Here is a 24,969-nt window from a genome sequence, read left to right on the forward strand (position 1 = left end):
GATGTAAAATAAGACCCAACTAAATGGAGAAATATGCCATGTTTAGTGGTTGCATGTCTCAATACTGCAGAGATGTTGATTCTCCCCAAATTAATTTATAGTTTAATGAAATGTCTTAGAAATCCTTACACATTTATTTTATGTGTTGGTAAGCTTGATAAGGTGATTCTAAAATATATTCGGGAGGTCAAAGGACCTAAAATCATGAAAAAAAACACCTGAAAAGAACAAGGTGAAAGAATTTTCAAGATTTATTGTAAGTTCTTGCTATTTAAGAAAGTGTTGTATTAACACAGAGATAGACAAATTGAAGAGTACAGAACGAAGAGGCCAGAAACAAGCCTATGTTTGTACATACCCTTGGTACTGGACAAAGTTGAATCAGTAAGGAAAGAATGGTCTTTGCAATGAAAAAACAAAATTGGTTAAATTAATCATTGTACATCTATAAATCCAGATAGATCATTTAAAAAAAATAAGTTAACTCTGTTTTCTGAAGTAGATTGTTCATTCAACATATATTTTGGGGCCACTTACTATGCATGAGTTACTATAAAGTTTTTCTTCCAGAACATATTACTAAGTTAAAAAAGCAAATTACAACATTTCATGTAATTGTGTTTTTTGAATCCTGTCTTTTTTACTTCCATCTCACACAACTTCAAAATTCTTACAAAATCATGCTCCCTTTATCTGTCTGTTTCCCTTCTTCCACTCCTCACTCTGTCAGCCACTCTGCTGTTCTTTGCTGTCTGTTAATCACCAGTCATCCATCTACCTCTGAGCTTCTGGATGAGCTGTTGTTTCTGCTTAGAATTTCCTCTATCAGAAATTTCCATGGCCTATGCTCTTGGCAAATTAAGTTTTTTGTCAAATCATTCAACTCATCATTTTAGTGAGATTATCCCTGACCATCCTAGTTAAAATTGCAACACTGTTCCCTACCCCATATTCCCTCTCCCCAGTTTCTATTTTAGTTGCCTCTATGGTATATATTTCTTTCTCAAATCCTATATTTTTACATGTTTATTTCATTATGGTCTGAATTCCACATTATATAATCTCTCTAAGGGGACACATTTCTTTCTGTTTTTGTTTTCACTGCTACATCCCAACATGCACCTGGCATGTAACAGGAGTAAGAATAGTGTGTCTGGCTGTGTGTCTGTTGGTTTGTGCAAGTGTATAGAGAAAGCTCAAAAGAATACTACCAGATTGTTCATAGTAGTTATTTTGGGGGAGGAGAGTGACAATGGAAGATGGATGAAGGGAACTTTTCACATTTTACTTAATATTTTACTGTATGGCTTGAATTATATATTATTTTTTTTAAATCAAGTTTTTTAGTGTCCCTGGAATTTCTTCCATAAAACAGATCAAACAGGGTAGCAAAACCCCAAAACTACGGGCAACATCTACAACAAAACTAAGTAACAAGGTATTCCTAAGAATCCTAAAATACAAGCAGATGGGGCAAATCAAGTTACAATTATTTTGTAACAGCATCTTATGGGAGGAAGCTAAGGAAGCAACATGTTATCTGATTGACCTGAGAACAGGACTCCACAGAGCCCACAGGTACTCACTGGAAACCTGAGTGGGCCCATTTGATAAGCTGTTTAGCAGCTGAAACTGGGAAGGATTTTTACACACTTCAATTCACAAGGAAGGGCAAAGGTTCCATGGCAAATCTGAAAAGGTTGGAGAAGTCTATAAACTCTCAAAGGTAACTGGTGATTCCTCCCTAGAAATAGTCCTATGCTGAAGAGAAACTGCTGGAACTATAATCCAAATGAAAGGAGAAAGATCATAGGAGCAAAGGAAAACCACAATCCAGAAAAAATTGGGGGCAAAGAGAGAAGCCAAAGAGGAATATCTCAGAAAGTATGAAACAGTGTTTTCACCACTGTGATAGCAACAGAAAAGAAAGCTTCAGACCCTTGAAAAGCCTCTACTCCTTCCTGAAAGTTTAATTTTATATTAAAATGAGTAAGCAAAATGGATCATATCTGAATGTCATACAGAATTATAATTTTTAAAAAGAAATAAGATGCAAAATAAAATCTCTTCAATGAAAATATGCCAGAAAGACATTCCTAACAAGGGATAAACTGTATCCTTACATTACAAATTGATCTAAAAGAAATTAAGAAAATAATAAAATATGCTGGAACAATATAGATTACAATTAGAGAAAACTCAGAAATGAAGTGATTGAACCTCCCAAAACTTAGAAAATAAAAGAAAGAATACTTTTAAAAATAGTAAACTACAAAGAACACAGAAGAAAATAAAAACAGCACAATAGATAATACCTCCAGAGAAAAAAAGATGAAAAAAACAAAGGAGGACCTTTAAAACAAAAAGAAATGAAGTCAATAAATATCCAGTATACATATAATTAACTTCCTGAAAAATAAAACCAAAGTAATATATCAAAAAAATATCAAGAAAGGCCTAAAGTTCAGCATGTGCTATCAGCCATGTGGCTGACAAGGTCTTGGTGCTCCGGCTAGGTGTCAGGCCTGTGCCTCTGAAGCAGGAGAGCCAAGTTCAGGACATTGGTCCACCAGAGACCTCCCAGCTCCATGTAATATCAAACGGCGAAAGATCTCCCAGAGATCTCCATCTGAACGCTAAGACACAGCTCCGCTCAATGACCAGCAAGCTACAATGCTGGACACCTTATGACAAACAACAAGCAAGACAGGAACACAGCCCCACACATTAGCAGAGAGGCTTCCTAAAATCATAATAAGTTCACAGACACCCCAAAACACACTGCTGGACGTGGTCCTGCCAACCAGAAAGACAAGATCCAGCCTCATCCACCAGAGCACAGGCACCAGTCCCCTCCACCAGGAAGCCTACACAACCCACTGAACCAACCTTAGCCACTGAGAGCAGACACCAAAAACAACAGGAACTAAGAACCTGCAACCTGCAAAAAGGAGACGCCAGATACAGTAAGTTAAGCAAAATGAGAAGACAGATAAACACACAGCAGATGAAGGAGCAAGGTTAAAACCCAGCAGACCAAACAAATGAAGAGGAAATAGTCAGTCTACCTGAAAAAGAATTCAGAGTAATGATAGTAAAGATATCCAAAATCTTGGAAATATAATGGAGAAAATACAAGAAACGTTTAATAAGGACTTAGAAGAACTAAAGAGTAAACAAACAATGATGAACAACACAATAAATGAAATTAAAAATTCTCCAGAAGGAATCAATAGCAGAATAACTGAGGCAGAAGAAGGAATAAGTGATCTGGAAGATAAAACAGTGGAAATAACTGCTGCAGAGCAGAGCAAAGAAAAAAGAATAGAAAGATTGAAGACGGTCTCAGAGACCACTGGGACAACATTAAATGCACCAACATTCGAAATATAGGGGTCCCAGAAGAAGAAGAGAAAAAGAAAGGGACTGAGAAAATATTTGAAGAGATTATAGTTGAAAACTTCCCTAATATGGGAAAGGAAATAGTCAAACAAGTCCAGGAAGCACAGAGAGTCCCATACAGTATAAATCCAAGGAGAAACATGCAAGACACGTATTAATCAAACTATGGAAAATTAAATATAAAGAAAAAATATTAAAAGCAGCAAGGGAAAAACAACAAATAACAGTCAAGGGAATCCACAAAAGGTTAACACCTGGTCTTTCAGCAGAAACTCTGCAAGAAAGAATGGAGTGGCGGGACATATTTAAAGTGATGAAAGGGAAAAACCTACAGCCAAGATTACTCTACCCAGCAAGGATCTCATTCACATCCAACAGAGAAATTAAAACGTTTACACACAAGCAAAAGCTAAGAGAATTCACACCACCAAACCAGCTTTACAACAAATGCTAAAGGAACATCTCTAGGCAGGAAATGCAAGAGAAGGAAAAGACCTGCAATAACAAACCCAAAACAATTAAGAAAATGGTAATAGGAACATACATATTGATAACTACCTTAAATATAAATGGATTAAATGCTCTCTCCAAAAGACATAGGCGGGTTGAATGGATATAAAAACAAGACCCATGTATATGTTGTCTACAAGAAACCTACTTCAGACCTCGAGACACGTACAGAATGAAAGTGAGAGGATGGAAATGGATATTCCATGCAAATGGAAATCAAAAGAAAGCTGAGGTAGAAATTCTTACATCAGACAACACAGACTTTAAAATAAAGACTATTACAAGAGGCAAACGAAGGACACTACATAAAGATCAAGGGATGAATCCAAGAAGAAGATATAACAATTGTAAATACTTATGCACTCAACATAAGAGCACCTCAATACAAAATATATATACAGTTCATGCAGATCAATATTAAAAAAACAAACAACCCAATCAAAAAGTGGGCAGAAGACCTAAATAGACATTTCTCCAAAGAAGACACACAGATGGCCAAGAAGCACATGAAAAGCTGCTCAACATCACTAATTATTAGAGAAATGCAAATCAAAACTACAATGAGGTATCACCTCACACCAGTGAGAATGGGCATCATCAGAAAATCTACAAACAACAAACGCTGGAGAGGATGTGGAGAAAAGGGAAACCCTCTTGCACTGTTGGTGGGAATGTAAATTGATACAGCCACCATGGAGAACAGTATGGAGGTTCCTTAAAAAACTAAAAATAGAATTACCATAGGACCCAGCCATCCCACTACTGAGCATGTACCCAGAGGAAACCATAATTCAAAAAGACACATGCACCCCAATGTTCACTGCAGCACTATTTACAATATCCAGGTCATGGAAGCAACCTAAATGCCCATTAACAGACAAATGGATAAAAAAGTTGTGGTATATATATATAATGGAATACTTGTCAGCCATAAAAAGGAACCAAATTGGGTCATTTGTTGAGACGTGGATGGATCTAGAGACTGTCATACAGAGTGAAGTAAGTCAGAAAGAGAAAAACAAATATCGTATATTAATGCATATATGTGGATTCTAGAAAAATGGTACAGATGAACCCGTTTGCAGGGCAGAAATCGAGACCGATGTAGAGAACAAATGTATGGGCACCAAGGGGGGAAAGTGGCGGGGTAGGGGTGGTCATGTGATGAATTGGGAGATTGGGATTGACATGTATACACTGATGTGGATAAAATTGATGACTAATAAGAGCCTGCTGTATAAAATATAAATAAAATTCAAAAATTAAAAAAAACAAAACAAAACTACAATGAGGTATCACCTCATACCAGTCAGAATGGCCATTATTCAAAAAATCTACAAAAAGTAAATGTTGGAGGGGGTGTGGAGAAAAGGGAACCCTCTTGCCCTGTTGGTGGGAGTATAAATTGATACAGCCACTATGGAGAACAGTATGGAGGTTCCTTAAAAACTAAAAGTAGAACTCCCATATGACTCAGCAACCCCAGTACTGGGCATATACCCTAAGAAAACCGTAATTCAAAAAGAGTCATGTACCACAATGTTCATTGCATTTCTATTTACAATAGCCAGGTCATGGAAGCAACCTAAATGCCCAACGACAGACAAATGGATAAAGAAGATGTGGTATATATAAACAATGATATTGTACTCAGCCATAAAAAGAAACGAAATTGAGCTATTTGTAGTGAGGTGGATGGACCTAGAGTCTGTCATACAGAGTGATCAGTAAGAGAAAAACCAATACCGTATACTAACACACATATATGGAATTAAAAAAATAATGGTTCTGAAGAATCTAGGGGCAGGAAAGGAATAAAGATGCAGACGTAGAGAATGGACTTGACACAGGGAGGGGAAGCTGGAATGAAGTGAGAGAGTGACATGGACATATATACACTACCAAATGTAAAATAGATAGCTAGTGGGAAGCAGCCACATAGCACAGGGAGATCCGCTTGGTGCTTTGAGACCACCTGGAGGGGTGGAATGGGGAGGGTGGGAGGGAGACGCAAGAGGGAGGAGATATGGGGATATATGTATATGTATAGCTGATTTACTTTGTTATAAAGCAGAAACGAACACACCATTGTAAAACAATTATACTCCAATAAAGATGTTAAAAAAAACTATCAAAACTGAATTTTATATTTAGTATTTTAAGAAATACTAACATCATAATTCAAGAAGTTTTCTGGAAAATGAAAAGTCTTGAAATTACATATTGAAAGGACACTTTGTATATTGAGAAAAGTTACCCTGAGTAACAAACCTGAAACATATTTTTGGAAAAACTATTGGACTTTTAGGGGGAAAAAAAACTTCCTTTAAGCACCTAAGCAAAAAGTTCAAGTCATTTGTAAGGGAAAGAAGTTCAGTATGTCATCAGAGTTTTGGACAGTAATCCTTTATTCCAAAAGAAAGTTAAATAATATTTTTATGACCCTCAAAACAGAAAATGTGAGCCAAGGGTGTTTTAGCGAGCAAAATTGACTTTGGAGTATAAAGGCCACAGAAAAACTGTTATCAACACCCAGAACTCAGAAACTTATTTCCTTGAGCACTTCCTGAGGAATTTATCAGAAAATGACCATCAGATAGTCAAAATGACTGGAGGGATGTGACATAAAGACTTGTAGAGCAGATAATATTTAATGATAGTTAGAAGAGAGACTGTATAATATGTATAGTATAGATACCATATGATGTGGATAGAATAGCTCTATAAAAAATGGAAGTGGAATAGGAAGCACATATGAAAAGTGGAATGAGCATAATGTTTGCTTTATTGTATTAACTGGGATAAAAAGGATAACACTGCAAGTCATATACTGGACAAGATGGTGCAGAGGGGGTAAAGGATATTATCTAAAGATATTTATTATACCATTAGAACACAATTGCAAACCTTTTTAAATACAAATAATAATAATAATAAAGCGGAGACAAACCAAAACCAAACCAAAAAAAGGAAAAAAAAACCAGAGTGAAAAGCATTTCATATAAAATATGTGTATATTAAATATAGTATTATACAACTTTTTTGTAAGAGAGTTGACAGAGGGACACAAATAACACAAAAATAAAATTAAAAATAAAACAATGAAAGTTAAATCATAATTTTTTAAAAATGTTTACGTATGGGAGAAGAAGGGAATAGTGTAAAGAGTTCAGGGATAAATGTTGGGCTTCTTGGTATATACACTGTTTTATAGATTTAACTTTTGGAATTGTGTAAATATTTTTAAAAATTATAAACAAATTGGTTTTTTTAAAAATCATCCCTAAAAATCAAAAACAAACTTAAAAGAAGTCAAAATACAAACATTGCAATTACAGTTTTATGTTTCACCACAAAAGTTTCTTTTATATTTGCTAACAGTTCAAGATGTGAATTTGAAGTTTATAAAAATAATGTTTAATAGTCGGACTCCAAATAAATAGGCATGGTCCTTGACTTTTTCTTCCACATCTAACACAAGGAAACAACTCAAATGAAATGAGTCAACTCAGGGGAATGTTACTCACTATCTTTTCTTTTTCATTTCTCTAGGAAAATAAAGGAAAGTCTGGAGTGTTTCCCTGTTAAATTGAATAACTTGATCCACACACTTGCACAAATGACAGCCATAAATCCTGCCAAATCTACTTCGCAGACTTTTTCCCGGGAATCCTGTACAATGAGTGCAACCCAGTTAATCCAAAGAGCAACAATTTTAGGGTTCAGCAAGAAAACTAGGCATGTAAGTCTCAAGTCTGTCATCTTGACTTATATATCATTTGACTACATCTCACACTTCCCTTCACTATACTACACATTCCTCCTTATACCATGATTTTTCTTTTTTGCTACACAACTGAAAAATCAGTTACAGTTTGAACAGAAGTGCCATTAAGGCGGATGTTCCAAGGAGAAATTATAATAACCAGAGCTACTAGTAGAGAACCACCAAAGAGAACAGTTTCTGCCCTGTGGTAGACTATAAATCAAGACCTAATTAAAATGTCCACAAGAAAAAAAAAGGGGGGCTTCCCTGGTGGCACAATGGTTGAGAGTCCGCCTGCCAATTTAGGGGACACGGGTTCATGCCCCGGTCTGGGAAGATCCCACATGCCGCGGAGCAGCTGGGCCCGTGAACCATGGCCGCTGAGCCTGCGCGTCCGGAGCCTGTGCTCTGCAACGGGAGAGGCCACAACAGTGAGAGGCCCACGTATCGCAAAAAAAAAAAAAAAAATGTCCACAAGAAAAGAAGATCAGAAATTAGGCAGTCTGTTCCCAGCACCTAAGATTATGATATTTTTATATACTGTGTTTATAGGTAATTTTGCCTTTACAAATTGCATCTCTTATCTTTTGTGATGATTTTTTTTTTTTGCAGAGAGGTTCTTACTTTGTTTAGTTTACATGAAACAGAATTTTAGAGTGTATTGAAGGTTGATATTGCCATCTTCTGATTTTGTCTCTCTATTTTCTGCAGCTTTATCTAATCCAGGTGACTCACAGTAACAATGAAACAAGCCTGACAGAAAAATCATTTGACCAGTTTTCAAAACTTCACAGCCAACTTCAAAAGCAGTTTGCATCATTGGCCCTCCCAGAGTAAGGACTGTCCTCCACTGTTTTTTGACTTTAGTACTTGTCCCTGAACATAAGGAAAAATTATGGTTATGGGATTTTCTATTTGTGGGCAACACAACACAGCATTCTGATTCCAGTGCCACTGAACCTATCCCAGCAGAGTCTCTATGGCTCTCAGAGTAGAGAACCTTTTGTCTCATAAAACAGAATAAAGGTTTTCAATTTTGTTTGTTTTCAGCCATTGATTTTGTAGACAAAAAATATCATAACCAATTTTATTTGTCATTGATTATCAGGGAAATTGTTTTATTTGCCTGTTTTTAAATTTGATTGTTTTAGTGTTTTCTATAAAAATAAAATTGAAATTGAAAATGCAGAACAAAATTGGATATATCTTCTCTTTCAACAGATAACTGCAATAAAAAGCTCTGATATATTTATTTGCTGTACCAGAAAATTTTGTCAATATCAATTAGTATACAATTAAAATATATTAACATCAACTCACTTTCGTTATCATTAATTATTAACTTGGACTTGGGTTATCCAAATTTAATTTGTCATTATCTTCATTTTGCAGTCTTGGAAACCATTGCTCAGTTCATGTTATAATGAAAAAATATTAAGCATAAATAATGTAATTGAAAATACTTCTGTTCAAATAAACCTTCTAAAATTCATTATTTAGAGCTAGCCAAATTTATGTTATAGACTTGAGTGTGTATCTTGACCAGAGATGTACCTTGACTTTAAAAAGGTGAACTTCTTAGAAATTATGATATTTGCACTTAGGCAAATCAAATGTCATCTTATCTATAGAGTAGTTTCTTGGTATCCACAAGATTGGTTCCAGGACCCCTCCCACGGATACCAAAATCCTTGCATGCCCAAGTTCTATACATAAAATGGCATAGTATTTACAAATAACCTACCCACATTCTCCTTTAAATCACCTCCAGATCACTTATAATATCCAATACAATATAAATGCTATGTAAACAGTTGTAAATACAATGTAAATGCTATGTAAATAGTTGCTGGCATGCAGCAAATTCAAATTTTGCTTTTTGGAACTTTCCGGACTTTTTTTTTAATATTTCAAACCACAGTTGGTTCAATCTTCAGATGTAGAACCTGCAGACAGGGAGAGCCAACTATACCAGAATTTTTGTTGAGTAAATTGTCCTTTAACAATATGAGTGTTCATACCAGACCTGACATACTTTGTACATGTGGATTTTTGTTAGACTTTCAGGATTTAGTCACTTACCAAAATGTAAATCTAAACAACGTCACCAATGGATGGAGAGATAGTGTGCATTATTTTGAAGACTGTGTCGTTCACATTGATGAAAAACTATACTTGCAGATGTCACAGAGATTTTGAAATACAGATGCTTTAAACATCAGAAAGTCATCAGAGTAAGAGCACATTCAAGAGACTGAGAGGGAGGAATGTCATTGTGGAAACTTAAAGACAACATCAGCTTTAAGAGTTATCAGAAAACATCTAATGTAATAACTGAGGAAAAGGAAATACTGGCAAAAATATTCAGTTTGACTGCAAATATTGAATTCAACATTAGTGGTTTCCATTGTACCCTAATAATTAATGATTTAAAAATATGTTCATTCTTGTTAAATGGCTGTCCTTTTATGTTTCAAAAATGTCTCTGTTCTACTCTTTTCTCTCCCCAATACATATTAGTATAACTTGTAAAACTTTAAAGTGCCAATAATCTCTCTCCATATGCCTCTTCTCGATTTTCAGCTTTAGTTAGGATTCTGTTTTGTTCAACAACTCTTGCCTGGTAATGGGACCTAAATTGATTTTAAAATCAAGCAATGTGTGGAGAGGAGGAATATTTAGTCCTTTGTGCCTTGAACAATATTTGTATGCTAACAGTCCCAAAGGAGCTCTGGCTTATAGCAATGCATACAGAAGAAGGATGAGGGCAAGATTTCCTCTGACTCCTAAATTTACTAAGAGAAGCTCTATGAGAATTATGTAAACCCAATCTGGAAAGTATGATCAGAAAGTTAGAGTCATAAAGAATAAAATTCAAATTAGTCATAGCATGTAACAGTGGTCTTCAAATCAGACTGTACCTCTTCCAACTTCTGAGAATACAGAGGCATAGGAATCTTCCTTGGAATTAATGGTCTTCTTTAAAAATCACCTGCTTGAGAAAGGTTGATTTCCTTTCCCTCTCCTAATTTCACCATTGCTCTTCTCCCAGCCATCCAGAATTTTATTTTGGTACACTGTCCCAGGGAGTAAAAAATCTCTGAGGATTAAATAAAGGGCAAATCAAACTATTGGTGTTGGTATTGAGAAAATGAATTACTCTAATAACCAGGTATCAAATCTGTTTGCAGGTCGTGTGTTTCTTAAACTTTGGTGTGAACAAAATTGAGGGAGGACATGATAGCATCGTCAGATAAAATATCCTAAAAAATCATTTTCAAGAACTGATTACTATATTTGACATATAACTCAAAAGCATTTTAAACAACTGAATGACATTACTAGAGCTGAATTCCTTAATTCTCATGTACTTATTTACACACAATACTTTTTTAGTACATACATCTATAAAAAAGGAATAGAACTGATGTTGAACTCCATTTTATTCTAACAATAAAGAAAATTAATCCACAGTTATACAAGTTAATATTTAAAACCAGCAAAACCACTATTTATCAAATGTATTTCTATGTTTTGATTAATTATATATGGTAATTATTTTTATGATAATTAAATCTGGATGAAAATTTTTAACACTTTAAGCCTTAGTAAGAGTAAAGCAAGAGTAAAAAAGTAAAATGTCAATTATTTAAATGCACAGAAATATTATTTTGGACTTCCCTGACACTTCCAACAGGAAGCAATGGATGGGATGTCCTGCAGTTTTCACATACTTCTGTGTGTTTGCTAACAACCCTTCACCATCCCCCATGCTCCTTTGCCCAGAGGAAGGTCTGTACCAAAGAAGCAGAAGAGGAAGGAAGCAACAGCAAGACTGCAGTCAGAGGAAGCTGCTAGATAGTTCCTAAAAAGATACATTTAACCAGCAAAACGTGTTGCCAAATGCTTCCCATTAACAGGTCATGCCACCAATAATTGGTCGTAATCAACGTCTAGCCCATCAAGATGAATCATCAGATAGTGAAGAGGAAATTCTGCAAGCTAGACCCCTGGGGAAAGTGATACTTTGTTCCAAAAGACCAGATGGAAGCATATGCTTTGTAAAATGTTTAATCTAGTTAGTGTAGCAATGTCCCTCGTGAACCCAGAGGAAACAATACCATATGACCTTTTTGAAAAATTATGGACCATTAAACTTCAGAAAGTATTTATTAACCCCCCACATGTATTTAAAGGACAAATTGTGTGGTCTGCCATAAATACAGTAAGAAGGAAAATATATATTAATTTAGTATGTTAAATTAAATTAGTATTAATATTAATGATAGTTAAAATAGCACAAGTGACCACAGCCATGTTAATAAAACTCTCAGAATTAATCATGCGTTCTATGGTTTTTTAAAAAAACGTTTTCAGTGGCCCTTCCATCTGATGCAGCTTTAACTTTATGAACAATTCTAAGATACAGATGCCAATTTTCAAACTAATGAAGATATGCTTTTTTCTTTTAAAACAGGTTTCCTCATTGGTGGCACTTACCTTTTACAAATTCAGACCACAAAAGATTCAGAGATCTAAATCATTACATGGAACAGATATTAAATGGATCGTATGAAGTTGCAAACGTATGTTACAATTTACTTTTATATTTTTACATAAAATATGGACTGTTTTATGTATTATTACTGGGAATATTTTTAAATACTTTATGATAACATTTTTAGTCCTACATTTATTCAACAAATGTACAAATTAAAATTATCTTGTCAATTCCATGCAAAAACCAACCGGGACTTTACTTGAAATTGCATCTTAATATCTTTCGATCCATTATCATATTCAAGTATTTTTAGAATGTTTTTTCAATAATTGTTTATTGTTCTGTGCATAGAGGGCTTAGAAGTATTTTGTTATACTAGATATAGTACTTTTTATAAAAATCCTTTTCCTGTTTTTTCACCATTATATAGATAGAACTGATTTTGTATATTGACATTTTACCCAACAATCTTACTAACGTCACTTTTAATTCTAATAATTATCTGTATTGTTTTTGAATTTTCAACTTACAATCATATTGTCTGTGGATAACAAGGGTTTATTTTTTCTTTCCAATATTCATATATTGTATTTCTTTTCCTTGCTATTTTGTACTCTCTAGGGCTTTCAATTGATATTGAATTGAAGTGGTAATGGTGGATATACCTACATTATTCTTGAATCCAGGGAAGAAGTGTCTAATATTTCCTCATTAAGTATGTAGGTTTTGTAAGTCCCCTTTATTATTTTGTTTCCTTCTATTCCTAGGTTGCCAATAGTTTTTACAAAGAAGGTTGAATGTATCAAATTTTTTTTCTGAATCTACTGGGCTGCACACTGATCACCAATAATCCTATTTTTCTCCTTTACTCTGCTAATGTGGTGAATTACCCTGAAGAACTTTCTAATTTTAAACAAATTTGCATTACTAGGGTAAACTCTACATGGATGTAATGTATCATACTTTTTATGTATTATTGGATTTGATTTAACATTTTCTTTAGCATTTGTTTTCATCTTTATTTATGACAGAGATTGGCCTGGAGTTTTTCCTTCTTACAAAGTCATTACCAGGTTTCAGAATCAAGAACATGCTAGACTCATAATATTAGTTGCAAAGAGTTATTGCTTTTTTCCCTACTCCCTGGAACAGTTTGTATAAAATTGGTTTTATTTCTTTAATTTGTAAAGTCATATAGGTCTGGAGATTCAATTTATTTAAGAGCTATAAGACATTTCACATTTCCTATTTCTTCTTGAGTCTCTTTGTTAAGTTACATTTCTATAGGAATTTGTGCTAATTTATTGGCATAAAGTTATTCATAATATCCTATCATAATCTTTTTAACATTTATAGGATCTGAAAAGGTATTCACTCTTCGATTTCTCACACATATTTCCTGATCCATACTTCCAGAGGATTATGAATTTTACCAATCTTTGTAAAGAATGAAATGTGGGACTTACTGACCCTCTCTATTGTATTATTTCTCTGTTTCACTTATTTTTTACCTTTATTATTTCCTTCCTTCTGCTTCCATTCTATTTGTAACATCCTCAGATAGTTAATTTAACTTGTTTATTTTCAACCTATCTTCACTGACCCATTTAAAACTCTAAATCCTCTCTCCTAATCAAGATTTAATAGCACCCCACAAGTTTTAATATACAGTATTGTATTTTCTTTATCATTCCTTAAAAATATTTATAAAATTTTCACTGTGAATTTTCCTGGACCATGGATTAAGTCTATTTCACCCACTTGAGTTTTATATGCTGTAGTAAAAATATATATCTGTATCTGTATCCATAAATTTCATAAGTAATTATTATTGTTGTTTTTGCAATCAATATTTAATATTACTCACATATCTCATTTTCATTGCTTCCTGTAACTCTGAATTTCCGTCTGGGATTTTTCTCCTTCTACCTGAAGAACACCATCTACTATTCCCCTTAATATGAATTTGCTGTTAAAAAAATCCCTCTAAATTTGCATTTTTCTGAAAAGTTTTTATTTTACCTTCATTCTTGGAGGATATTTTTGCTGACTATTTGGTATTTGAGCATTTGGATAGCAATGATTTTATTCTAAAAACTTTAAGGCTATCATTTCATTGTCTTTTAGCTTCCATTGATTTTGTTTAGAATCCATCTGTTATATTTGTTTCTTCTTTGAAAAAGTTTTTTTATTCTTTACAATATTGTTCTTTTTACTGTTGGTTTTCTGCCGTTTTACTTTAATTTGCTCAGATATGACTTTGTTTCTACTGATGATGCTTGAGCTTCAGCACTTCTTGAATTTGTGCCATGATGTCTTTCATCACTTTTGGAAAGTTCTCAGTCGTTATCACTTCACATATTGTTCATACTATTTCCTCTCTCCTCTTTTTCTGGGACTGTAATCACATATATGTCTATCCTTTTCATTGTACCCTCTATGTCTCATACTTTTACTCCTGTATTTTTAATTCTTTGTCCTCTATGACTTAGTTTCTGAATAGCTTCTTCTAACTTATCTTTTTGGTTGTTTATTCTCTAATGGTCTGTGTTTAACATACTGTTAAGTCCATTCTTTGAGTTCTTAATTTCAATTATTCTTCAGTTTCAGAATTTCCTTTTTTTTTCAGTTCCTAGTTCTTTGCTGAAAATCTGTCCTTTTTATAATTTCTTCAAAAATGGTAAGCATAGTTATTTAAAATCTTCCTAAAATCTCCAATATTGGGACCTACTGCATGTACCTTTTTATTTTCTAATGTTTCTGCTGGTTTTTAATTATGTAGTCTTGTTCCATTGTGAGCCTGGTTATTTTCCTTTTTATTGTGGCCACATATTGTACTGCAATGTCCTTTGTAAAAATTGGATGCCTATGTTACTGTTATCCTGGTATAGAGAATTATAATATCTGAGTACATTAACAATCTAGGGTTGCTGAAATTCAGTTGCAGGGATTCAGATTATTCAAAACTGAACTGTAGCTCTTGTGAGGCACTATTAGTGGTTCATCCTTATTCCTTAGATGTAGCCACTTTGGATCTAAACCCAAGGTAAGGCAGACTCACCAAGAATCTACTTGGCAGCTCTGGATTCCATTCCTTTTCCTCTTAACTCTGCAAGGTGGTCAAAAGTGCTGCTCTACCTCCCAGCCATTCCACTGCTTCAACCTATATCAGTAAAAACCCACAACAGAAAAGCTGTGCCAAAACCCAAGCTCACTTCCCCAAGACTGTCTTGCCCCAGATCCTAGCCTGGTAATTCTTCACTATCTTGTTAGCTCTCTGATGCTTTCAAGCAAAGTTTAAAAACAAATTGTTTAATTATTCCAGTTATTCTCCGTAGGAGGTCTGGACTAAATGACCAAATCTAATATCACTAAAAATAGGAGCTTACAGCTGCAGTCATGCTACCCCTCAGCTTTCAGAAATATCTGCTGTTCAGCCTCCTCCCCCCAATCCTGTGTTCTGATGAACCTTGTCTCTCATAGGTAACTATTTCAGAGGATCTAAGTCTGTGGTCAATTCTCATCTGAAAAAAGTATTTAAGGATTTCTTGGTGAGGTTTTGGTACTACTCATCAGTGATTCTGAGTGGCCTAGAAAATTGAAGAGACATGCCAGACCCCAATTTTGCTCCCTTCTGTCATATGCATCAAAAAAAGGACTCTTAAGATCCTTCCCCGTACACACATGTGCATACAACCTACACATGCACACAGCTGTTACAACTCCTTCTGAGGACTCAAGGAAGGATTAGCTCCCTTTACTATTAAATTCTTATCACCATCTTGCTTGCAAGGTTCCTGTGAGACAAATGTAAGTTACAAAGGCAGGTACGAAGCTAACAGAATCCTCCAGAGTTCTTGGCTAGACATAGGATCTTTTAGGGATTTATCTAAAACATCATCTCTAAGGGTAAAAGGTACAAGGCCTGTTAGGTTTTTTGCCTTTTGATGTAAGAATGGAGACTATTTATGGAATACCTTTAGCTAATCCACATGTCTGGAATAACTTTAATGTCACCAATGAGAGCCCATTTCTAACATTAATCATGCTAGTCAACAAGCTACCATTTTTATGAACAAAATCCTTTGACATTCAGTATGCTAATTAATAATGTCCATTTTTTAAAGGGGTTCAGCACGATGGCTTGATTTACATATATTGTGAAATGATTAACACAATAGATTTAGTTAACATCTATCATCTCATATAGATACAATAAAAAGAAAAGAAAAAGCAGTTTTTAAATTTATAAGTGTCATAAGATGAAGATTTAATAGCTCTGCTTCTTCTTCCTCATCCTCTCCCCCAAATTTAGCATGCTTTTAATTATATCAATAATTAGCATTTGTAAAATACCTATTGTTGACTGAGTTGTGAGAGTTTAACAGAACTACTTACACTGACTGCCTCTAGTATGGATTGCCTGATTAAAATATTGAGAAGCTCTTATTTCCTCCTGCTCTATCCAGGCACCCCGATAGTGCAGCCTTGATTAGGACATTAACAGACCATTCCTGGACTCTAGTCATTTTTCCTTTTATTGAAGTATAGTTGACTTGCAATATTATATTAGTTTCAGGTGTACAACATAGTGATTTGATCATTTTTCTACCGTCTTGATTAAATCCTAGCAGCACTCCAGTTATACTTTGACCTAAGAAACACATTTATAATATCATGCTGTATATACAGACATACTTTGAACTTCAGTAAGTTACAGGCACTGTAACAGGAGGACTACAACTGACCCCATAACCGGGACTTAACTGAGTCAAAGAACCCTATTTTTCTCAGCGGTCAATTCAACAACCTTCCTTCTCCATGTGGAGCTTGGGAAAGACATTAGATGAGATTACTTTCCAGTCAGAGTGTGAATTGTTTTAATTACATGTTGTATAGTAGATTAAGTCAGTATATATCAAGGAAACCTTACTAAAATTTAAAAATAAAATATATTAATGAATGTATTCAAAATTGTCTCCTAACTGTAGGTTTGCTGATTCAGGATGTTGGCTTATTGCTATACCACCCAGTTGGGTAATATTGTGGTTTGATGATGAATAGACCCACTTAAGAAAATTCCACAATTCAGATCACAAGCATCCTAAGGCTATTAGAAAAAAAATCACAATTGTCAATAATGACTGCTTTAGATTGCATATAGTCAGGGTCAAGAGGAGAAACTTAAATACCTATCACTAGCTCCTAAGACTAGTGGTTCTCAAAGCTCAGCTCCTGGACTGTGGTTGGAGCCTCAACTGGGAATTTATAAGAATGCAAAATTTCAGTCCCATCCTAGACCTATTAAATCAGAAACTTTGAGGATGAGGTCCAGCAATGTGTTTTAACAAGCCCTCCAGGGTGTTCTAATCCATGACAATGTTTGAGAACCATTATTTCAGACTCTGTCCATCTTTCCTTTTTTTTTTTTTTCCCGCAGTTTGAACATGATCAGACATTTGGTTTCCAATGTAGTAGATACTAAGGTACCCTACTATATCGTTGATTTTTTTGCAAATCTGGACTCAAGCACATTGTGCTACAATATTATTTCCAGGCTGGTGACTCAGCTAGAGTTGCTGTTTTGTATCAAAGGACAAGTGCCTGAGCACTTAAGAAGGTATACTTAACCCAGTTCCCAGTGAAGTAGAGAAGGCATCCCAGGGAGTATGGCTTTCAAGTTGTTATTAAAGGGCAAACAGAAGTTAGTAAATGGAAACTGGGGAAAAATTGTGCTAGACAAGGGGAACTACAAGGACAAAGCATGCATTATGGTTACATGCTTTTCTCTTGTTTGGAAGCTTAAAGAACTCAATGCTTATATTCATTTAATTTTACCCATGTATATAGCAAACTTATAATCTCGTCAACATTTAATATATATTTTAAATGAAAAATTACAGAATTATTAACATATATTAACCTATAGGATTTATGTTGCTTTTCAAAACCTAGGAGAGTGAAACTTTTCATCCAAAAAGTATTTAGCAGTCTCTTAACTTATTTATTCTTATACCTTACCAGTTTTATTTTTAATTAGCACATGTTTCCAAAACATATAATTTATTTATTTTTAGTATATAAACTACTACACTAATAAGTGATAAATGCTTTAAAATTTGTAGAAAAATAATGCAAAATTTGGAAAAAAATTTGGATGATATTATAAAATAAATATGAATGTAATTTTGATTTTTTTCTTCTCACACCACAGTATAATGCCACATTAACCCCATGAACAGAGACCTCTGGCTTGGTAGAGAATGATCTTGAGAATCCTGCTAGCTGCAAGCTTGAGGACAGGCGCTCCACATGTTACCTAGTGCCAAGCCCAGGAGCACTGCCTGGCCATGTTCTAAATGATAAGCATTAATAGTGCACTGGGTCATGATTTTACCCTTCAGAAAGATCACTCAGAGCACATCTGTAATATATCTGTTATGAACAAAGAGAAAGAAATGAACAGTATCTGTTCATCGTGGGAACAGAACCATGTATAATAATAGGATAACTGAAAACAAAGATGTAAAATGATTGTTGAAAACAGCATTAGACAATAGGAAAGCTACAGTATAGTAAATAATTATGTGTAGGTATCTTGCATATTCATGAATTTATGTATTGTATTAGCATACTCAATATAAATTGTATTATATCTTTTGAATATATTTAGTATTTAGGTCTCAATCAGTGAGTAATGGGAAATGAGTTATAAGCTTCTGTCCTATAGGATCAAGGCAACTGAATTTATTTCATTGGATTTCAAGTGCTTTTTTGCATATTCAGGAATGTATTATGTTGAAATCTTAATGTTCCTTACTAACTCTGACATTCTCTGAAGGTCATGTCCATTCACTTTGCTATAGTGAAGGGTACATGGATATGGCAACTGTCTCTAAGGGAAAGCGCTGAGGGGATAGTGGATGGGATTGTCATCTTTCATGCTGAGAGCTGCCTTACTGATTATACTAAAGCTGTTTTAAAGATTGTGCCTTTTCAGGATAATTGACAAAATATCTAGTAACCGTTGAAAGTGTTAGGCTTTGGCCTATTTAAGCAGAGGCAAGTAAGTGCAAAGTGGAAAGGCTTCTGATTTCTGGTCCTAGTGTGAATAGGATAAATATTGAGATCTGTGTTCAGATGGCAGCAAGCTTTCAATAGGGAACTCGTAAGTATATCTGCCTAGAGTATGGATTCATATAGAACTGTTAGCAGAGGATTGTTATGAAAGGGGAAAAGCAAAGGGGTCAGACATATACAGGTAGGGAAGACTTGCAAAGTGCAGTTTATCACAACAAGGTTTAATGAATATTGTTGCTTATCATAATCACAGCTGCATAGAGAAAGCTGAACAACACCACCAAATGTGTACCTCACAGTTTTCATCACATTCACATTTGCTAATGTGCTAAAAAGTACTACTGTAGAGGCCCCAAGAAGAGATGTTTTTATATTGTTCTTAAACTCTATTGGTCAATATTTAGGGAAAGGAAGGTTGAAGAAATTTCAAACACCTCACTGTTTTTATCTTGGATGAATTAAGATCTAGGATTTGAGTGGGGGAGAAAAAAGGAGAAGAAATAGAAGAAAAAAGAAGAGATATTTATTTATATCATCAAATATGAGATATGACTGTGAAATCACAGATTCCAGAAATGCTCCAAGTGAGAATACATCAACCATCTTCTAACACTGGACTCCCAAATAGAGCAATCCCATTTTGTCCCATAATAGTATCAAACAAAAGGAAGCTGATATTATAGGAGTTTCTCCCAAAGTAACACCCTCCTAATAATTTACTTGAATTTTGTACAATGAGTATTTGGAGTACAAGAAAATATCTTCCTAAGATGTAAATCCTACATCTGTTTATTAGTCATCCTTTCTATACTACAAAATAAATAAGTTAGTGCTATATTAACAGATAAAATCAACAAAAATCAAATGTCAGCACTGGCACAATAGGGACCACTTTCAAAATCTACTGTCTCTGTCATTCAGCAAATGTTTATTGATTGCCTAGATTGTATACTTTCTGGCCAAGGGTGCAAAAATAGTACCTAGTGATCAGTTGTTTCAGAATAATGTGAGGAGGTTTTAAAAAGTATGTTCTGAGGCCCATCCTTAGGGATGCTTGTCATATCAGTAAAGGGAGATACAGGCATACTTTGTTTCATTGTACTTCATTTTATTTGCCATTCACAGGCATTACGCTTTTTTTTACAGATTGAAGGTTTGTGGCAACCCTGCTTTGAGCAAGTCTATTGGCGCCATTTTTCCAGCACCATTTGCTCACTTTGTGTCTCTGTGTCACATTGTGGTAATTCTCACAATATTTCAAACTTTTTCACTATTATTATATTTGTTTTTGTGATGAATGAATCTTTGATGTTACTATTGTCATTGTTTTGAGGTGCTTCAAACTGCACCCATATAAGACTCTGAACTTACTTGATAAGTGTTGTGCGTTCTGGTCCACATCACTGATTGGCCTTTTCCTCATCTCTCTCTCTCTCCTTGGGCCTCCCTATTTTCCCTGAGACACAAAAATATTGAATTTAGGCCAATTAATAACCCTACAGTGGCCTCTAAATGTTCAAGTGAAAAGAAGAGTTGCCCATCTCTCAATTTAAAGCAAAAGCTAGAAATGATCAAACTTAGTGAGATAGGCATGTTGAAAGATGAGACAGTCAGAAAGCTGGGCATCTTGAACCAAACACTTAGTAAAGTTGTGAATGCAAAGTAAAAGTTCTTGAAGGAAATTAAAAGTACTACTCCAGTGAATATATGAATCATCAGAAAGAGAAATAGGCTTATTGCTGATAAAAGAGAGTTGTAGTGGTCTGGATAGAAAATCAAACCAGCCACACATTCCCTTAAATGAAATCCTAATCCAGAGCAAGGCCCTAACTCCCTTCAGTTCTTTTTTTTTTTTTTTTTTTTTTTGTGGTACGCGGGCCTCTCACTGTTGTGGCCTCTCCCGTTGCGGAGCACACGCTCCGGATGCGCAGGCTCAGCGGCCATGGCTCACGGGCCCCAGCCACTCCGCGGCATGTGGGATCTTCCCGGACCGGGGCACGAACCCGTGTCCCCTGCATTGGCAGGCGGACTCTCAACCACTGCGCCACCAGGGAAGCCCCTCCGTTCAGTTCTATGAAGGTTAAGAGAGGTGAGGAAGCTGCAGAAGAAAAATTTGAAGCTAGCAGAGGTTGGTTGAAGAGATTTAAGGAAAGTCTCTATAACATCAAAGTGCAAGGTGAAGCGTCAAATGCTGATGTAGAAGCTGAAACAAGTTATCCAAAAGATCTAACTAAGATAATTGATGAAGGTGGCTGTACTCAACATCAGATTTTCAATTTCAACAAAGCAGGCTTCTATTGGAAGAAGATGCCATGGAGGACTTTCATAGCTACAGAGGAGAAGTCAATGCCTGGCTTCAAAATTTCGAAGGACAAGCTGACTTTCTTGTCAGGGCTAATACAGCTGGTGTTTAAGTTGAAGCCAATGCTCATTTACCATTCCAAAAAACTTAGGGCTCTTAAAGATTATGCTAAACCTACTGTGCCCTATGCTCTATAAATGAAACAACAAAACCTGGATGAGAGCACATCTGTTTACAACATGGTTTACTAAATATTTTAAGCCCATTGTTGTGAGCTACTGCCTAGATAAAAGGTTCTTTTCAAAATATTACTCCTCATTGACAATGCACCTGATGGAGATGTACAATATTAATGTTTTTTTCATGCCTGCTTATACAACATCCATTCTGCAGCCCATGGATCAAGGAGTAATTTTGACTTTCAAGTCTTATTATTTAAGAAATACAATTTTTAAGGCTATAGTTGCTATAGATAGTGATTCCTCTGAGGATCTGGGCAAAGTCAATTGAAGACCTCCTGGAAAGGATTCACCATTCTAGATGCCATTAAGAATATTCATGACTCATGGGAAGAGGTCAAAATATCAACATTCACAGGAATTTGGCAGAAGTTGATTCTAACCCTCATGGATGACTGAGGAGTTCAAGACTTCGGTGGAAGAAGTAACTACAGATGTGATAGGCAAGATAATTAGAATTGGAAGTGGTGTCTGAATATAGGAATGAATTGCTGTAATCCATGATGAACCTTTAACAGATGAGGAAGAGTTGCTTCTTATGGATGAGCAAATACAGTGGTTTCTTGAGGTGGAATCTACTCCTAGTGAAGATGCTGTGAAGATTGCTGAAATGACAATAAAAAAATTGGTTGATAAAGTAACAGCACAGCTTGAAAGGATTGACTGCAATTTCAAAATACATTCTACTGTGGGTAAACACTATCAAACAGCATTGCCTGCTACAGAGAATTCGTTTGTCAAAAAGAGTCATCAATGGGTCAGAGTTCACTGCTGTTTCATTTTCACAAGTTGCTGCAACCACTCCGACCTTCAGGAACCACCACCCTGACTAGTCAGCAGCATCAGCGTCAGGGTTGGACCCTCCCCCATCAAAAAGATTATGACTCGCTGAAGGCTCAGATGATAGGTAGCATTTTTTTAGCAGTAAAGTATTTTTACATAAGTTATAAACATTGGTTTTCTTTAGACATAATGCTATTGCTGACTTAACAGACCACAGTATATTGTAAACATCACTTTTATATGTGCCAGGAAACCAAAGGTTCATGTGACTGTCTTTATTGCAATATTTGCTTTATTATGGTGGTCTGGAATTGAACCTATAAAATCTCCAAGGTATGACTGTATCTGGTATCTGTGTTGGTTTTTTTTTTAATTTGTTGTAACATATTTATTGGAGTATAATTGCTTTAAAATGTTGTTAGTTTCTGCTGTATAACAAAGTGAATCAGCTATACATATACATATATCCCCATATCTCTTCCCTCTTGCATCTCCCTCTTACCCTCCCTATTCCACCCCTCTAGGTGGTCACAAAGCACAAAGCTGATCTCCCTGTGCTATGCAGCTGCTTCCCACTAGCTATCTACTTAACATTTGGCAGTGTATATATGTCAGTGCTACACTCTCAATTCCTCCCAGCTTACCCTTCCCCCTCCCCATGTCCTCAAGTCCATTCTCTACATCTGCATCTTTATTTCTGTCCTGCCCCTAGGTTCAACAAACCATTTTTTTTAGATACCATATATATGTTTCAGCATACGTTATTTGCTTTTCACTTTCTGTTTTCTCTTACATCACTCTGTATGACAGACTCTAGGTCCATCCACCTCACTACAAATAACTCAATTTCATTTCTTTTTATGGCTGAGTAATATTTCATTTTATATATGTGCCACATCTTCTTTATCCATTCATCTATCAATGGACACTTAGGTTGTTTCAATGTCCTGGCTATTGTAAATAGGGCTGCAATGAACATTGTGGTACATGACTCTTTTTGAATTATGGTTTTCTCAGGATATATGCCCAGTGGTGGGATTGCTGGGTCGTATGGTAGTTCTATTTTTAGTTTTTTAAGGAACCTCCAACTGTTCTCCATTGGGGCTGTATCAATTTACATTCCCACCAACAGTGCAAGAGGGTTCCCTTTTCTCCACACCCTCTCCAGCATTTATTGTCTGTAGATTTTTTTGATGATGGCCATTCTGATCAGTGTGAGGTGATACCTCATTGTAGCTTTGATGTGACTCTCTCTAATGATTAGTGATGTTGAGCACCCTTTCATATGTTTGTTGGCAATCTGTGTCTCTTCTTTGGAGAAATGTCTATTTAGGTGTCTGCCCATTTTTGGATTGGGTTGTTTGTTTTTTTGATATTGAGCTGCATGAGCTGCTTGTATATTTTGGAGATTAATCCCTTGTTAGTTGCTTCATTTGCAAATATTTTCTCCCATTCTGAGGGTTGTCTTTTGGTCTTGTTTATGGTTTCCTTTGCTGTGCAAAAGATTTTAAGTGTCATTAGGTCCCACATGTTTATTTTTGTTTTTATTTCCATTTCTCTACGAGGTGGGTCAAAAAGGATCTTGCTGTGATTTATGTCATAGAATGTTCTGCCTGTTTTCCTCTAAGAGTTTTATAGTGCCTGGCCTTACATTTAGGGCTTTAATCCATTTTGAGTTTATTTTTGTGTATGGTGTTAGGGAGTGTTCTAATTTCATTCTTTTACAAGTAGCTGTCCAGTTTTCCCAGCACCACTTATTGAAGAGGCTGTCTTTTCTCTATTGTATATTCTTGCCTCCTTTATCAAAGATAAGGTGACCATATGTGTGTGGGTTTATGTCTGGGCTTTCTATCCTGTTCCATTGATCTATATTTCTGTTTTTGTGCCAGTACCATACTGTCTTGATTACTGTAGCTTTGTACTATAGTCTGAAGTCAGGGAGCCTGATTCCTCCAGCTCCGTTTTCCTTTCTCAAGACTGCTTTGGCTATTCGGGGTCTTTTGTGTTTCCATACAAATTGTAAAATATATTGTTCTAATTCTGTGAAAAATGCCATTGGTTGTTTGATAGGGATTGCATTGAATCTGCAGGTTGCTTTGGGTAGTATAGTCATTTTCACAATGTTGATTCTTCCAATCCAAGAAAATAGTATATCTCTCCATCTGTTTATAAAATCTTTAATTTCTTTCCAAGAAAACAGTATATCTCTCCATCTGTTTGTAAAATCTGTTTCTTGGATTCTTCCAATCCAAGAAAATAGTATATCTCTCCATCTATTTGTAAAATCTTTAATTTCTTTCATTAGTGTTTTACAGTTTTCTGCATACAGGTCTTTTGTCTCCTTAGGTAAGTTTATTCCTAGGTATTTTATTCTTTTTGTTGCAGT

At 35.2% G+C, this 24,969-nt stretch overlaps 1 protein-coding gene across 1 annotated transcript in view; it reads left to right on the forward strand.

The window, feature by feature from the left end:
* Window positions 1-24,969, forward strand: part of PIK3C2G (phosphatidylinositol-4-phosphate 3-kinase catalytic subunit type 2 gamma) — a 394,030-nt gene that overhangs the window by 287,275 nt on the left and 81,786 nt on the right. The window contains exons 28-30 of the mRNA XM_029205345.1: window positions 7,465-7,654; window positions 8,390-8,511; window positions 12,156-12,264. Coding sequence (XP_029061178.1) covers window positions 7,465-7,654; window positions 8,390-8,511; window positions 12,156-12,264 — 421 coding nt within the window. The remainder of the gene's footprint in view (window positions 1-7,464; window positions 7,655-8,389; window positions 8,512-12,155; window positions 12,265-24,969) is intronic.

This window comes from Monodon monoceros, unplaced genomic scaffold, assembly GCF_005190385.1.
Source record: "Monodon monoceros isolate NGI ecotype Baffin Bay Population unplaced genomic scaffold, NGI_Narwhal_1 Super_Scaffold_6, whole genome shotgun sequence".
NCBI lineage: Eukaryota > Metazoa > Chordata > Mammalia > Artiodactyla > Monodontidae > Monodon > Monodon monoceros.